This window comes from Pongo abelii, chromosome 2 (assembly GCF_028885655.2).
Source record: "Pongo abelii isolate AG06213 chromosome 2, NHGRI_mPonAbe1-v2.0_pri, whole genome shotgun sequence".
Taxonomy (NCBI): domain Eukaryota; kingdom Metazoa; phylum Chordata; class Mammalia; order Primates; family Hominidae; genus Pongo; species Pongo abelii.
In genome coordinates this window covers 63,234,254-63,252,084 of record NC_085928.1, presented here as the reverse complement: position 1 = coordinate 63,252,084, position 17,831 = coordinate 63,234,254, and the positions used below count along the sequence as shown (strand labels likewise).

Genomic DNA, 17,831 nt, shown 5'->3' with positions numbered 1-17,831 from the left:
GGTGCAATAGTGATTGCGGTTCTTGCCATTAATGCATTCACTTTTGCACCAACCTATCATTACTACATTTTATCCAATTTTTTTTCCATTTTCCACTTATAATATAGTAAAACTTATATTGGTTGTCATCGTTTTTAAAAGCTGTGTATTGTTGAGTATGAATCATTAATTGACAACATATTTTCTCATATTTAGTATTGTATGCTTCTCTCAATATAATCTTAAATATTGTTTCTTAAATTTATGTATAATAGTATGCATTTCTCTTGTTTCATGTTTTATCGCAGATTTAATGAGAAGTTGTTTAAAAAAACTCATATTTATACATTTGCAATTCTGTTAGTAGCAAAAAGATACCTACTATTTTTCAATTGATTGTGGCATTATTTTTTTGAGGGACGTGTTTTCAAAATTGTTGATTCCTCTCTCAAAGGTCTGAACTACTGAAGTTGTCAAATAGGGTTTCAGATTTCTCCCTTCCCCTCCATCTATACCCCAGAATCAGCTTCCTTCTCTGCCATGGATTATGTTTGGGGTAAAAAAGGAAGACAGTTCAGATTGATAAAGCAATACTCCTGGGAAAAGACTATTAACATGTATAAAGGGATTTCCTTGCAATATAAATACTAGCGCGCACCCTCCTGGTGCCTCAGAGCCTTCCTGATGTATATATGCAGGTAGTGAGAGTTGAATCGGCCCTTTGAGACAGTAATATAATAAAACTCTGATTTGGGGAGTAGCGGTTCTCCTTATTTTTCTACTCTCTTGTGGGAATGAGTTGCCAAGCTTTTACTTCGGCTGATACCTTTATACCTCTGAATTCTGACGCCTCTGCAACTCTGCCTCTGATAATGCATCACAGTGCTGCCGAGTGTCTACCAGTCTCCAACCAAGCCACCAATGTGATGTCTACAGGTACTGACTCCTATGACAGTTTACATATGACCGGGCCTAAAGATTTCAGAATGAATGCTTTGAATCTTGATAGTTAATAATCTCTTTGCATCTTTCATTTTACCCCTCCAATTTAATTTGCCTTAAGTGAAGTAAACATTAAGCATATCTAAAAAGCCAACGTGCCAAACAATTTTTTAAAGAAATATTAGTAAGTGTAGTAATTTAAATCACTGTTGGCTTTGTTGTAAGGAAGAAAATCTGTTTTCTGCATAAGAAAAGAATGAACTTGGACATTTTAAATCTAAAAACCATTTTAATGGAAATATTATAGAATAAGGAGCAAATGAAATGATTATAAAATAACATAATATTTAAAAGGTGCTACTTCTTTATCTTAAAGGTTTATTCAGTTGTTAAATTACATTTACTACTACCTAAAAACAGCTATAAACCTTATATTAAACACAACAGAACACTCTGAATATCAACAACAATGGATTTCATAGAATAAAATAATTGAGTTTTAATCAACATATTTTTAGCATAAGATACAGAAAATACAGCAAGAAATAACATGACATTTAAAGCCCATTAACTAAGGTAAATTTTCTTAAGAGTGTGTTCTGAAGACACTTACTTCACTTCTAACTAAGTTTTAACATTTATCTTACATAACTTTTTGAAACAAAAATTAAACTTAAGAATTCAAAGGCTCAACACAATCAGCCAAATACTTATGTTTTGCCAATGTGTTCATTCTTTATGCAGTAAGAAAGTGTTTTAGAGTTGATTTACAAATGAACAAAGACTTGGATTGAGTAAATTTCTTCCATTGAATAGCAATATAATATTCACTTTCCATTTGTTTTAAATGCAATTTTTCTCATATTTAGGAATGAAATTATACACATTTAGAAATCAAAATTTCAGTTGATACATTATTCTGATTTGAAGGATTTAAGCTCTATCTTTTATTTTTATTAAGCACTTTCTAAATATATGTGTAAGTTTGGCACCAATCTGCTGGATTTTAAAGAATCTAGAGGTCAGATATTTAGACTTTGGTAAAATCATTTAATGTAGAGATTTTTCAATATTAACTTTTAAATTAATTTTTGGGAATCTGCCAAAGATTTCTGTAATTTAATTTAAAGGATAATACAGGAAGTATCCTCCAACATAATTTTTGGAAAAGATAATAAACAGTTGTTATCAAAAATACATGCTATAAATATATCTAAGCAATTACCACATAGCTAAACATATATTTTAAATAGTAGTCATCCTATAGATTGAGAAAAATGAGAATAATACATATTTCTGTGTTTGAACATAATTTGGCCAGCATGAAAATAAAATTCAGAATCCAGGTAATAATCTAGAAAAATCTAATTTTATGCTCAAAATGCCATTTATTTACTGTAAAATAAGTAACAATTTATTTAGTAAATTAGTCTGTCCTGTATTTAACTTCCTAAAATCTGAAAAGCAAAAATTATTTAAGCCTTAAAATTAAAAAAGAATTATAACCAATAAAAGTGACCTACAAATGTTTTAAATGATAATAGTATTGATTTATAATTTTTTAATGAAATTTTAATCATATACATCTAATTGTCTAAGGAACTATTATAGAAACACTGACTTTAATGGGAACACTTGAGTATTAAATGTGTTTAATGATAATTTGTTTAATTTTGGAATGCACAGTAATGCATTATATGTAATCATTATATTGCAAAATGACTTTAGTTCTTTTGACTTACCATTTATAAAATAAAAATGTATACAGATTTTTAAAAATTAAAGATTTTTCTCTATTTTAAAATAATATATTTTACTTTATGAAGAGAAGGCATGTCTTTAACCACTAGTTTGTATATTGGTATTCTCAAAGGATTCTAACTATACTGTATAATATCTCATTTATTCAAGAAGATTAATTTATGAAAATTAATCAATATATTCAGAATATGAAGGAAAAAATTGAGAAAATAAAATATACAAGGAAATATTGGTTTTATTGTCAATATTTTGTGTTCCCTGTCAACTTGATGATTTGTGTTTAAAACTTGATAAAAGTCTAATAATTCCAATTTACTTCCAAAATACACATTGATCTCCTGAAGCATATAGCCATTTATGAATGGTTATGTTTATGTACGGCTTTATGGCTTTATGGATATTAAGTCACTCAATGAATGAAATCATTTTTTGACCAGCTTTATCATTAGAATGGTTGTATCAATTGTGTATATGCAGACAACTAACAACCTCATGGTTTCAACATCAAAATAAATAGATCACATATTGTTACAGGTTTTTAACAGTACTCTGAATGCAGTGAGATTTTTATGATTGTATCTAATAAAAGGCTAGTTGCTCTGCCATTTCCACTTTGATGAAACAAATTTGTTAGACAAATAAGCAAAAATACACTGTTCAAGAGTGATTTTCTGTATCCATTCATACAGACTGCTTTATAATACCACGCAACGCAAGAATTTTAAAGGACTATTCTTCTAGTCGGCGAGTTGCAATGTCTGCATTGAACAGAACCAACAGGAATTCTGCAACTCCCAAAGAGCCAAGGTCTAAATTGGTCAGTCACCCCTTCATGGGGCACTCGTAGCCATAGCACAGAGCACAGGATAATTAATGAAGTCCGTTTTGGTGATTTATTATCTCGTTATATGAGACAAACTTTGATCCCCCCTAGTTTTAACCTACTGAGCAGAGAACTCACCCAAAATGAGAAAAAAAATTGGCATATAACTTTAAGAACCACATAAATGTGTATTTTTGAAATAAAATGAATGTGTCTTGAATCCTCATACATTTTCTTACCAGTCCCATCTATTTTGTCTTTGATCCAAACTCCTAAATGTTTGTGCACACATTTCTCGGTGACAACGTTGGGAAACACAGCAACGGGACTTCACTATTCTGTTCCTTCCTGTCATTATGGAAACCAGCCATCAACCTATGGAGTGATGACAGGTAAGAAAAGTTGTCTTTTACATGTTATTGAATTTGGGGACACTTAGACGGATTTTCTGGGCCTGAAAGAATTGTGATCAGAGTGTGACATTTGATTTCTTAACTTTGAAAATTACTGTTAAAAATCACCACTTCTTGTTTCCTGCTCTGTGACACCCACAGAGACCACAGGGGTTATACCTATTTCCCTACTTACATATCCCTGAACTGCTGTGCTTCTTGAGTTTGCTTTGTATGGTTTTTATTCAAATTCACTATTGTCAAACTGTTAGTTGTAACATGATGCTATTGGTAGGCTTACCTTCACTAAAAATATAGTAGCTACTAGACTCATGTGGCTATTTCAATTTAAATGTAAACTAAGTAAAATAAAATAAGATTTCAAATTCAGTTTCTCAGTTGCACTTGCTACATTTCAAGTGCTCAGTAACCACATGTGGCTAGCGACTCCCATATCGGACAGCACAGGTTTACAGAACACCCCCCTCATCATTATATTTCTTCTGGACATTCGGCCCATAAACATAAATAAGACATTGATTGAAGCTGAGAGTGATTGGCAGGGGCTTTAGTGATAGCTGTTTCAGGCTTTAGCAGTTCTTTCTGAATTGCTTCTGAGTGAGTCGTAACTGAGATTGAAATCATTGAAGTTACATACTTTTCTCCTATAGGTAAGTGAAGTATGACTGTATCAGTTATGGCTACCTGTTTATTGATCCTTCTGTAAAGGCACTGAAGCACAGTTTTTGAGGAATGGGCAAATCTGGCTCATGAGATCTATTCATCAAAAATTCTTGCTTAATTTCATGGCATGGCCACATAAGATTTTAATTATTTTTAAAAAGTGCACAGTTTTGTTGTGCACTTTTCATTTGTTGGTTTATTTTTAAAGAAATTCTTTGATATTTTTATATTTATTACTACAGCAGGAAAAGAACTCTTATTGATGACAAACTAAAACTGTGTGAGTAAATGTGTGTGTGCGTGTGCATGGTGTGTGTGTATGTGTGTGATACTGAGGGAGAAACTGTGGATAAAGGAATCGCTTATTAGGGAAATCTTTTCTAATTGGCTTGTGTTTTGTTATGATCCAGATAAGCAGTAAAAAAAAAAAAAAAAAAAAAACCCAAACAAATATTGATTTATTCCTATAATTTTCAAGTAAAATGGAGCAAATAGTTTAATTTTAATTAAATTTTTTAACCTTTGATGTCTCAAAATTTGTCCATGTAAGACTAAATAGAGCATTAAAACTTTAAAATAATAATCCAGAAAAATATTAGCTTCTCCTACATTCTAACAAGCAACATTCTGAATGAACCAGTATCCTAACATTCATGGTTAAATGAAGACTGGTGTTCTTAACAATGACCTGTAAATCCTGACGTCTTTTTTTAAAAAATTAAGAAATAAAGTCATATGTTTTCTTCCTCTCTGAAAATTGATTATTTGTGATCAATATGCTTAATTAGTATTCATGGTTAATAAGAATAGCCCTACTCAATGATGAACTACTGTCATCATAAAATAAAATAGTAAAATAAATGCGTTTAGCTACTGTGGCCTTTACAACATTTTGATTACAGGACAGGAAATGACAAACACATGCTGCTGTTTCCTGGAGGGAAGACCTTACAGTTCATTTACAGGAACTCCCAGGAACCAAGGTACATTGTTAGTTTCTCTCTTAACCCAGCACAGAGGCAGTCCCTTCCAGTTGATTGAGGTTGGCACCAAGATTAAAACCAGTCACAGAGCAGCGGCCAATAATCTCTTGCCCAAATACCTTCAGATAATTTTTGCTACCAACTCCCACCCCGCCAAATCAAAGAGGGCCACCACTGGCCTCGGGAGTTTGCAGCTGGCCTCAGAATTCTAATACCCTTACTGCTTCCAGGAGTGGAGCCAATATGCCAATGTTCACATTGAGAGCGTTGGCACCTCATGTATTTCTGATACAAGTTTCCTCCAGCACGAACTCAACAAACCCTCTTCCATGAACCTCTTCCTCATTTCAATTAAAATGAAAAGACCCCTGGAAGAGCCTTTCAAAATGATTCAAAACCCTGGCTTAGTGACATCAAGAGCAGAAGACTTACACCAAGGTTTGGCGCTATCACTGTGGTCTTAAAATTAAATATATTCTGTGACTGAAAGAAAAACTCACCATCACAAGCACAAAGATATTTGAATATTTTTTAGAGGGATTATTAAATCCCTTTCAAAAATTTTGTTAAAATGTGATATGCTTTAAATGTCAGAATGTCTATATTGGGACATAATTCAGTATTAGCATTTGCTTCATGAGAGATTAGATCTTAGAGAATCTGAGTTCTCCTGACTTTATCCCCAGTAAAGCTGCATAAATTGAGTTACAAAATACAGCATTTCAGAAATAAGAGAGAAAAGGTAAATAAGAGACAAATGTATAAAGTACACAATAGAAACCTGATTATGTCATTTGAATTTTCTGAGAAGTCTTAAGGCATTAATCAAATCAGCCACTTGCACACAATCCACAGAAGTGTCTTAACAACAACAATGACATGGTGTCACATACTCTATATAAAAGTTAAGCTACAGAAAGAACTATATTTCTAAAATACGTGAAATTACTTTATTTTCATATGGTTATTTCATTACCCATACTCTGATGCTTACATTTAGTTTGAGCATTTCATTAAATTAATAACTCACAGGAAAAGAAGAGCTATAACTAATATTTTGTCAGGTTGGTAGGTAGAATTTTAATGATCAGATGAATCCACTGTACCTAATAGTCCAGATGCGGGCAAAAGAAAGAGAATGACTAATTGGGAGTAATGAATTATCCATGCCATTAACTAATTACTAACATTGTTCAAGTGATTAACACCTCTGAGTTCCAATGTCTTCATATCTAAGTTGCGGTGGGTACTACAACTCTGTTGGGGTTGAGTAGTAGCAAATTTGTGTCAGCTCAAAATGATTTCTCTTTTGACCTTCTCTTCATGTATTCTTGCAGCTAAATTCCTTCTGTCCTTTCACTCCTGAGAACTTAGAGAATTCAAATCAACACCTTACAGTACAAATAATAGAAAACCGAGAATTACAGATGCTGTTCAAAGTCTCTCCTAGATAAACACAAAACAAAACAAAATATCAAAAAAAAAGTTCTCAAAACTCTGACTCTTGGGTTTCTGAGATTGTTTCTGTTCTCCAGTATCTGAAGCAGAGTAGAATTCAGGAAACAAGCTCAATGGGGGTTCACCCTTTCTGCTGTTCTGTGGAAACAGCAAATCAACCTCACCGTAACGAATGTTAAACCCACCATCCTTACATGATGTAGTGGCCAAACCAAAAAGTAGTGTGAATGTCCTTGCTTTAAAAGTTCAATTCAAGGGGAAAACAAAACAAAACAAACTTGTTTAAGTCCCAAGAGTTTGGGACTTAAACAAGATGATGAGCATCCAATTCTTTTTGATGAGAAGTGGATATTAAAAGAAAAGATTGTTATGGCTGAAAATATTCTCGCTGCCTGGGCTAACACAGAAGAAAACGGAAATCAGCCTGGCAATTTACAGGGGGAAATAGTCTATTTTGGAGCCCAGCTTTTCATTTTTTGAAATTTGAAATTTTTTTTTCTTAATTTACTTCTTTTGTTTAGTTCTTTGTTTTATTCGGCCCTAAGTTGTTCTGGTTGTAACAACTCTAAGGAAACAAGTAATTCTGAAAATCTTTTGCTTCCGCATCATGAAAGGTCTTTTGGTAGCAGTAACATGATGTATTTTCACTTCCAGACGAGGGGTTGGCAACCCTTTTCTGTAAAGAACGAGACAGTAAATATCTCCACCTTTCTAGTTTTTGTTGCAACTATTCAAATCTGTCATTGTAGCAGGAAAGCAGTCACAGGCCGTGTGTAAAGAAATAGGCATTTCAAATTAAACTTAATTTACAAACACAGGCAATGGGCCCCTGTTGTACACGGATAGGATTTACCAATGCACAAAAGTGAAAAGATCACAGTGGAAGTTTATAATTTCCTTTGGATTTTTATGCCTAAGCAACACAGGGGAATATACGGAAATATTCAGATACATGTTCCTGTGCACGTTACAAGCACAGCAGGGTGGCGTATTTTACTATGTCCCTCTGCTTCCTCTGTTTGTTTTTTTAAGGCAACAAGCCAGTAACCTGAGATGATGTTGTCAGCTAACCACATGCTGCAAAGATCAGTTTGCCCCATGCTATGGTACATTGAGTCAGCGCCTAGTAAGGCGGCCCTATCTCTGACCCCCATTGCCTGCTTTAAAAGATTTACCTCTGTTTTTCTCCCTCCTCTGTCACACAGAAATGCATACATAGCAATTTAGAAAGGCTCTGGTGAATTAATCTTCAATGTGAAAATGTATTTGGAACTACAGTGTGCAAACACTTCTGAGCTATGTGTGTGTGTGCTGTCCAGGCCTCAAGAAAATTTTTCTTTATCCATGTTTCAGAAAATGTTGATGAGACCTCTGTTGCACATGAGTCACAACATCTTTTATCTTATTCCTACTTTTTGCAGTAATCTAGGTTTTAAAAAGATTTGAAAAACATATTGCTATACATATCATCCCAATCACTCTCAACACTCCCCCAAATGCAGGCTCAGATGCTAGAAACAGAAGTTCGTTTGGCTGTTCTTTTAAATTGTTGTGATGAAATTCTGTGTGAGGTTAGTTCCAGGAAATCTGTGACCTTGCAGATGATTGTAGATACTTTCGTATAATGGAAAATAAAAGTAAGCCTGGTGCAGTGGCTCACAACTGTAATCCCAGCACTTTGGGAGACTGAGGCAGGCAGCTCACCTGAGGTCAAGAGTTTGAGACTAGCCTGACCAATATGGTGAAACCTTGTCTCTAAATAAAAAATTATAAATAAAAAATAAATTAAAAAATACAAAAATTAGCCGGGTGTGGTGGCAGGCGCCTATAGTCCCAGCTACTCGGGAGGCTGAGGCAGGAGAATCGCTTGAAGCTAGGAGGCATAGGTTTCAGTGAGCCGAGATGGTGCCACTGCACTCTGGCCTAGGGAACAAGAGCAAGACGCTGTCTCAAAAAAAAAAAGGGAAAGGGAAAAAAATAAAAAATGTATCACATCACATTTTCCTTCTTGTTCTGGATGCCAAACCTTGGAGCATGGTATTTTCTGTGTACTTTTCATGGATTCCATTCAAATTTGTTTTCTATGTGTCCACTTTCCCAGAGTACTTACAATGTATAAACTACCTTTCAATTTTTGTGGCTGGATTCTGTGGCTTATACCTATAATCCTAGCACTTTAGGAAGCTGTGGCAGGAGGATTGCTTGAAGCCAGGAATTTTGAGACCAGCCTGGGCAACATAGTGAGATCCCGTCTGTGCAAAAAATTTAAAAAATTAGATGAGGATGGCGGGGCATGCCTGTAGATTCTACTTAGGATGCTGAAGTGGGAGGATGGCTTGGGGCAGGAATTTGAGTGACTTTACCACTGCACTCCAGTCTAGGAGACAGAGTGAGACCCCATCTCCAAAAATAAAGAATAAATAAGCAAACAAACAAATAAACAATTTTATGGAAACAGGGATGACACACTTTATATATATTTTATTGTAATATTTTTGTGGAAAAGTGTTTGTTTAATATAGCCAAAGGCGTTTAAATGCAGAGAAAACCTTTTAAAGAGAAGTTATTTAATTTACCTGATTATAGACTGCCTGGAAAATGAACCGGGCAATTATTTTGATGTGGCTTACTGCGATGCTTATTAGACTTCAGTTCTAATTTAAACAGCAAAGATAATTCGTTGGGCACTGGAGGAAAGTTATTTAATTTCTTTCTACTTAAATTTCCTACATTGTAAATTATGGGGCAAATATATACCTTTCCTGACTCATTTTTTGTATAAGGATAAAGATGATGACACATGTGAAATTAACACAACACAAAGTGTTGCATAGAAGATTTGTAGCAGTACATGATTATGATCAGCAAGAGAAATTGAAAATAATAATAAAATCTGATAACAAATTTAGACCTTATAATATGTGTATGTAAAAAACACACAAATTGTTTATATAAAATAAACATAATTTGACATAGGTTAAATGAGTTATCTAAAGTGTCTTAAAATATGTTAAATGTACAAAATCCAACAGTAGCCTGGCTTTTCTTTGTACTCTTTCTCAGGGTATTTTATGGTTAAATGTAGTAAGTGATACCTGATGGACCTAAATAATAAAAGAAGGGAAGGTTTTATAAATATATGTGAGAATCAATTCTGAAAGCATAAGCACAAAACAAGTCTTCAGATAAATATCAGATTAAATAAATGCTAACATAAATGTCATCAGTTTTCTTTTACATCTATTAGTCCTTCTTTTAATTTAGCAGAAAATTAAAATTAATAAAAAGCTAAAAATGAACCCCACGGCAATAAACATTTTGAAGAAAAGCTATATAATAAAAGAAAAGTTGGTAAAATTACTTTAAAAAATGTTCTCTGGTCTGATCAAGATGCCACACAATAAAGCATATAATGGATAGTTAACTGACTTTTACTAAAGTAAACCTGGATAGTTTTGGTTTGTAAAAGTAGTAGGAATTTTTTAAAGACAAAAATAGTTTCTTTCACATCTTTTTCCCAGCTTTAGAGCAGACAAATTTATTTTATGCTAATTTGTTTAATCTCTCATTTGTATGTTTACTTTGTTTTAAAAAAATATATACCCTATTAGATGGGGTGCACTTTATAATTACATATTTTTATATAAAAAATATAAACCAACAATTTGCTGAGTTACGGTATTGTTTGCTCGTTATATATTGATATATTAATGTAAGATTTATGTATTCTGGAAAATATATTATTACTCATGTCTTTGATTTGAAAATGTATGTGTGGAGAAATTATAGGTAGCATGAACTCTTGATGCATTTTTTTCCAGTAAGTTTCTAGGAATAATTATTTCATGTATTCCATAGTAATGTATTTTAAAATATTTATATTTATAAGAAAATGATTAATTACTCAATATTTTTATATAAAAATGTCTTGCTTATACAATCATGCTTCTATGTGGCACATTGGTTCCAGGACCCCCAAGGATACCAAAATCTTCGGATGCTCAAGTCCCTGGTATAAAATGGTGTAGTATTTGCATATAACCTAGGCACATCCTCTACCTTAAATCATCTCCAGATTACTTATAATTTCTAAATCAATGTAAATGCTATGTAAATAATTTTTATACTGTATTGGGTTTTTTATTTGTATCATTTTTATTCTTGTGTTGTTATTTTTTACTTTATTTTTTAAGTGTATTTAATTCACCGTTGCATCAATCCATGAATGCAGAACCCATGGATATGGAAGGCACACTAGACATGTCATTTAATATAAATTGAAGTAGAATCTTTGTCGATAAAAATTGTAATGTATTGATAAAGAAAACAAGAAACAAAATGTGGTGGAATTTGGCTTATATACTGTCCTCTCACCTATACTTCCCAACTGAGATAGACCCTTCCAATGAAAAAGGAAATCTGGAAGCAATTGTGTAATAATTTCAGACCTTTTTACATTTTTTGTGATTTAACATATCCACTCAATAGAGTCAATGCTTTATCATTTATCGGTAATTACTTATCATATATAAAGTTGCAACCTTTCTTGCTTCTTATCTTTGCTTTTCCTTAAATAATAATCAAGAAATTGTTCTACTGTATTGTATACTTTTCAAGAAATCTTGTTAGTGACATTTTAATAGAACTTTTAAGGTTACCTTTTGTTATTATTTAATCACTCCTCAAGCCTATTTAGCCATATTAATGTATTTTATCTTCTCATCATTCTCTTTCTGCCTGCCTTCATTTAATTAAAAAAGATGTGATTATTTCTTAATAAAATCAAGTTTTTACTGATTAACTAGTGGGGCATTTTTATATTGTGAAATCAATTTCCCAGTCACAAGAAAACTTCTCAGCATAGCACTTAGCCGAAGCGTTTAGTGCCGTGATTACAACAAACATCACCCATTATTTATTCAATGAATTAAGAAAACAGAGTTCAATGCATAGATTCTGGTTAGAGTTCAACCTCAGATTCCCAGGAATAGGTGTCATTTAAGAGAAAAACATGATAGAAAATGTATACTTCTGAGAGAAGTTGTTTGTTTCTATTTTAGTTATTCGCAGTCCCCTGCTTCTTCCCTTTAACCCTATCTTTGGTTTTGCTGCTCTGGAGAAGGTAGAAGACAAATAATCTCAATTCTACTAGGCTATTTTGACTCCTTCTTCGGAAGACTGAACGTGAGGTAACCTTTTAAGTACTGAGACAGGCTAGAGCAGAATAAGGGGCTAAATCAGGCAAAACCCTTTCTTATATAGAAATAAGGAGAATGACAAATGGTCTTTTTCATTTTATTTCTGTGTTTACTCACAGGTAGTTTAACCCCTTGTCTTTATAAATTTCCTGACCACACCTTGAGTCATGGATTTCCTCCTATACACCAGCCCCTCCTGGCAGAGGACCCCACAGCTGCTGATTTCAAGCAGGAACTCAGGCGGAAAAGTAAACTGGTGGAAGAGCCAATAGACATGGATTCTCCAGAAATCAGAGAACTTGAAAAGTTTGCCAATGAATTTAAAGTGAGAAGAATTAAGTTAGGTATGTGCTTGTTAAAGGCAACAGGAAAAAGAACTTGGTCTGCAAATCTTTATTGCTGTTAAATCTCTTATATGTTGCTAAAAAGTACAAGATGATTCTCATTCTTCATCTCTTCTGTGGACGTAGTTAGTTGTTATCGAAATCCTCCAAAAACATTTGTTTTCTTATAATTTCTTAAGAGCCTAAATACATAATTTTTAAATTTGTAAATTTAAATAAAGAGTAAATAATACTCTTTCAAACCTTACCTCAACATTAGTTTTGAAGTGCCCGTTTTTATCTATATTTTATTTGAACTTTTGAATAGGCCACACATTCATATGATTCCCAAGTGCAAAAGAGTATAAGTGACATGTATCCCTTCTGCTTGCTCTTTCTGTATATCATTGTTGTTAGTTCCTTGTGTATCTCTCCAATGATATCTCATGGATATATAAGTAAATATATATGGAAATATATATATTGTGCCAAACATATGTATTATTTGAAGTTTTCAGTAGTAATTTTTCTTGAGCTCCTTTTCCTTTGTGGGGCTGTCAAGTTCCACTTTATGAATATACCGCAATTTATTTGACCAGTCCTCTACTGATGAAATTCAGGTGGTTTCTGATCTTTGGCTGATAAAAAAAAATACCATGATGATTAACCCTATAAATGTTATTTTGCACTCATATAAATACATGTGCAGGAAAAATGTTAGAAGCACAATTGCTTGATCAAAAGTATGTGTACTGGTAATTTTGATAGATGTTATCAAACTGGTCTCTAGAGACGTTGTACCAAATTTTACTACCACCGTGAGAATCTTTTTCACCATCCTCAGGCTATATAAACTCCAAAATGGCATAAGTTTTCAAAATCTATTTCTTTTTATTTTCTCCTTAATGATATCCCCAGGATCTAGAAGAGTCTAACTAGAACAAAAAATAAATAAATGGTGGTTGAAGGAAAAATATGCTGTTAATCTTTTAGATCTTTGCAAATCAGACAGGTCAAAGTGACATCTCACTGTTATTTCATTTAAAATTTCTTTTATTATGAGTGTAAAGTGTATTATTTAATATGCTTGACAATCATTTATATTTCCTTTTGTGTGAACTATCTGTTCAGAGGCTTTGCTCACTTTCTACTGAAGTGTTTTTAAAATAAAACTACTATAACAATTGACTTTGGTTAAATTGCATAAAATTGTGTATTTTTTAATGGATTGAAATAATAGTTCAAGCCTCTGCACTTGCAGAATGAACCATAGATAATGTAATAAGAATATTTATTGATGGGCATCATATGCAACCGTTTTATACATATAGGTATATAGCCTTAGGTCCTGAAATAATACGCAGCTATTACATGTAATAAGCACAGTAGTAGGAATCTTTGTGAAATTCATTTTCAGTTTTCTATTTATATTACTGTGAATGTTTCAAATTATATGTTATTTCAGCTGTACTCTAAAAATGTTTGCAACAAACAATAAGGATCATTAGTCTGAAGACACAGGCATTACCAAAAACTATAAAATGGGCTCAGAGGTATACGTGAAATGTGTAATCATAGCCTCTTAATAAATATGGTTTTAGGGAAAGTAGCATAATTCTTAGTTTTATTTAGTACCCTTCAACAATATCATTGAATCTTTTAGAGTTGAAATAAAAATTTTATGATATATAACCATATATTTTATGCATTATGGTTAATATATTAAAATTTTTTGAGCATATATTATTTGATACTTAACAATAATGATTAAAAAAAGCCACAATTTTCAAGTGCCTTATAAAGTATTTAGGATACACCTAAACACTGGCTAAATATTATGAATGGCAGATGTTTCTATCTGAATTCTTTCGGTGACTAGATAAAAGTAATTTATTAACTAGAAGAAATATGTTTTGAGGTATCGGACAAGTACTTCAAAGTATAATGAATCTTACTAAAAAATTCTGATTTGCCAAGAATATGTAGTTAAAAAACAGTATGTAATAGTTGACAAAGATAACACAGATTTGTGTGTCAATGAACCAAAATTAACATTTCCTGGAAAGTTGGAGCTGATGATCTTTATTGTCCCTTCACAGGATACACCCAGACAAATGTTGGGGAGGCCCTGGCAGCTGTGCATGGCTCTGAATTCAGTCAAACAACAATCTGCCGATTTGAAAATCTGCAGCTCAGCTTTAAAAATGCATGCAAACTGAAAGCAATATTATCCAAATGGCTGGAGGAAGCTGAGCAAGTAGGAGGTACTAAACTGTGTCTCTGAAGGCTGTGCTGTGTTTTAACCTAAAAATAATGGCTTCAATAGGTAGGATTAATGCTAAAGCAGGAGGTTTGAGGGTTTTTTTCCCTCCTTTTCTCTTTGAGATGAAAAATAAACATTTTATTATGTCACACTAAAACCAACAACAAAAAAGGAAGGGCAATGTAAATGTGGAAATAAATTTATTGAGGAGAGAATAACCTACGTAAGGAAAGCTTACAAGGTAGGTTGGTATCAGCATGAAGGGGTAAAATATTTTTCTACACATCCATTTTTTTCCTTTCTTTTATAGTAGAGAAATTATATATGAATCACATTTGTATCCTAATATTAGTGTACACAAACATTTGCACACACCAGTCTTCCAAGTAAATAATATAAGCAATTGCTAGATATGCAACTTAATGAGATAAAATTATCTACTCATACAAATGTCAGGGCTTGATAAAGAGTGAGGTTTGAGAGTATTTACAGCAGGCACTCCAACAAAAGTAAAGTGAAGATATTATTTTTAGAAAGTGTCTTTGCAAAGTTAACATTTATTTCTGTGTTGAGATTTTTCCCTATGGTCTGTAATAGAAAATGACTTAGACTGCAAAAATTTCAGACAAAAATGTCTGGCATTTTTATTTTGCATTGTTTTATGAAGAAAATTTGAAATCCAAATCAGATAGTTTTTTATAAAAAGTCTGCTTTGTGTTTGTAATTATCTCTCTTTTCCACATTATAGCTTTGTACAATGAAAAAGTGGGAGCAAATGAAAGGAAAAGAAAACGAAGAACAACTATAAGGTATTCTTTATATTAAAAGTTACTAGGGGACAAAACTTGTGTTTTATAAATGGAATGAGCATTTGAGTGTAATGCAGGTGTAACATAACATATAAATGTAAGTGAATTGGGAGGCCAAGGCGGGCCTGAGGTCAGGAGTTCAAGACCAGTCTGGCCAACATGGTGAAACTCTGTCTTTACTGAAAATATAAAATTTAGCCGGGCATGGTGGTGGGTGCCTATAATCCTAGCTACTCTGGAGGCTGAGGCAGGAGAATGGCTTGAACCCGGGAGGTGGGGGTTGCAGTGATCCGAGATTGCGCCCCTGCACTCCAGCCTGCGCGACAGAGCGAGACTCCGTCTCAATAATAATAATAATAATAATAATAATAATAATAATAATAATAAATAATAATGTAATAACTTAATTGTGAGAAATGGAGAGCTAATAATTTTTAACATTTGATGGAAAATTATGTGTTGTTTGATTCAAGAACACTTTTGTCCCAAAATTTTGAATACAAACAGAAAGAAAACAATCACTTCTAAGAGAGTGGCCATATCTTCTCACCTTTTAGCTATAGCTTATTGCTCTGGCAATGTAGTTTCCATGGTGTCTATAGTATTTAAAAATGTGACACTAGTAATCAGTGTTCTGGTCTCTTAAAGTTCAACATGACCTCTTGCATTTTAACCCAGAAAGATTGTTCATTGATCTTTTTGTAGTTTCTGTGAGACATGCTTAGGAAATACTAAAAGACAGGTTTTGTTTTGGTTGGTCAGTTGTTTACTAGAGATTTCCTTTATCGTAAACAGCCCTAAATGATTTTGGGGAGATATTTAGAAATGTCTAGGAAAATGTTCATTTTCTTTTCAAGAACTCAGTGCCCTCTGGTGGCACAAAGTGGGATAAGCATAGAAAGCCTGGGTCCCCTACCTAATTCTTTCTGTGACTCGTGTAACTCTACCTTACATAAGACAAAACATCTACATATTTAACACATTATACATTTGTCCTTGTTAAAGTGTCTTGCAAGTGTGTTCAGAGTTTTTAAGTTTCCTTTTCATGTTAATATTTAGGAAATTCAACCTACCTTAATTTTGATCTGCCAAAAAAAACTTCACTAAAAACAACATAATTTCACCCCCTATGTCCACCCAACCCCAGCATTGCTGCTAAAGATGCTCTGGAGAGACACTTTGGAGAACAGAATAAACCTTCTTCTCAAGAGATCATGCGGATGGCTGAAGAACTGAATCTAGAGAAAGAAGTAGTAAGAGTTTGGTTTTGCAACCGGAGGCAGAGAGAAAAACGGGTGAAAACAAGTCTGAATCAGAGTTTATTTTCTATTTCTAAGGAACATCTTGAGTGCAGATAAGATTTTTCTATTGTATAATAGCCTTTTTTTTTCCGTTTCATTCCTTTCTCTTCCTCAACAAAAACAGAAATTACTTGGTTGACTTAAAATCATTTTATATCAATAGCTTTTACAGAAGCTTTACTTTTCCACTTTTTTTTTTTAAAAAAAGAAACCAACAATTTAAATTATATTGATGTTATTTACTTAAAATAATTATTCTCAGAAGCCACATTATCCATTTTAAGCCAAATATATTAACAGTGATAAAATGATCTCTCTGTCTCTCCCTCTCTCTTTCTCACACACATACAGACATGAGTATGGGTTTATAAGTTCCTTTTCCAAACATGTTTATTAGCTTTTGTAACATTTAAGTCAGTAATGACACATATGTAAAGCACATCACCAGAAATATCCAATTCAAAAATTAATTAACCAATGTTCTGCTTTCTACCAGCTCTACTAGTTTGTCTGAACTAAAAGTTTTGAACTTAGAGCTGGAGCTGTCTCATAGTTTTATTACTCCCTTTAGGAATAAACCTCAATCAGAATTGATACTTTGAAGCTAAAAGTTAGGGCATAGCTGATAGAACTGTTTCAAAAGAGATTTGTAGAAACATTAATTTTTGATCTTTTTATTCTTCCTAAATATTAGCTTTTTGATGTGTAGCTGTAGAAAATAATGCTTCATGGATTCTTGAGCCTCAAACCATTAGTCTGTAAGCTGCAACAGCACAGGAAGAGATCTGGCTTGTTTGGTGTTCTCTCTCCAGGGCTTGGGAAAGTTCTTGCTCATATTAGGCACGCAATCTTTGTTAAATGAAGGAGTGTAAGGTTAACAATGGCTACAAATGTGAACGGTATCACCTAATTTTA

At 33.0% G+C, this 17,831-nt stretch overlaps 1 protein-coding gene across 2 annotated transcripts; it reads left to right on the top strand.

Annotated features, from left to right (window-relative positions):
• The first annotated feature begins 651 nt into the window (after positions 1-651).
• On the top strand, positions 652-17,468 carry POU1F1 (POU class 1 homeobox 1). Of its 2 annotated transcripts, none has more exons than XM_002813409.5 (6): positions 652-915; positions 3,826-3,897; positions 12,340-12,564; positions 14,643-14,807; positions 15,555-15,615; positions 16,763-17,468. In XM_002813409.5, exons 1-6 carry the CDS (start codon positions 774-776, stop codon positions 16,971-16,973), a joined length of 876 nt encoding a protein of 291 aa, XP_002813455.1. In that variant the 5' UTR covers positions 652-773; the 3' UTR covers positions 16,974-17,468. The 2 variants fall into 2 exon arrangements, with proteins under 2 accessions (XP_002813455.1, XP_002813456.1); XM_002813410.5 differs by having other exon boundaries at positions 3,748-3,897.
• Positions 17,469-17,831: the final 363 nt, after the last annotated feature.

Coding starts and splice junctions, on each gene's coding strand:
- POU1F1 (XM_002813410.5), top strand. CDS start 774: ATGAGTTGCCAAGCTTTTACTTCGGCTGATACCTTTATACCTCTGAAT. Junction 12,565..14,642: donor AGTGAGAAGAATTAAGTTAG/GTATGTGCTTGT, acceptor GTCCCTTCACAG/GATACACCCAGACAAATGTT. Junction 15,616..16,762: donor AAACGAAGAACAACTATAAG/GTATTCTTTATA, acceptor ACCCAACCCCAG/CATTGCTGCTAAAGATGCTC.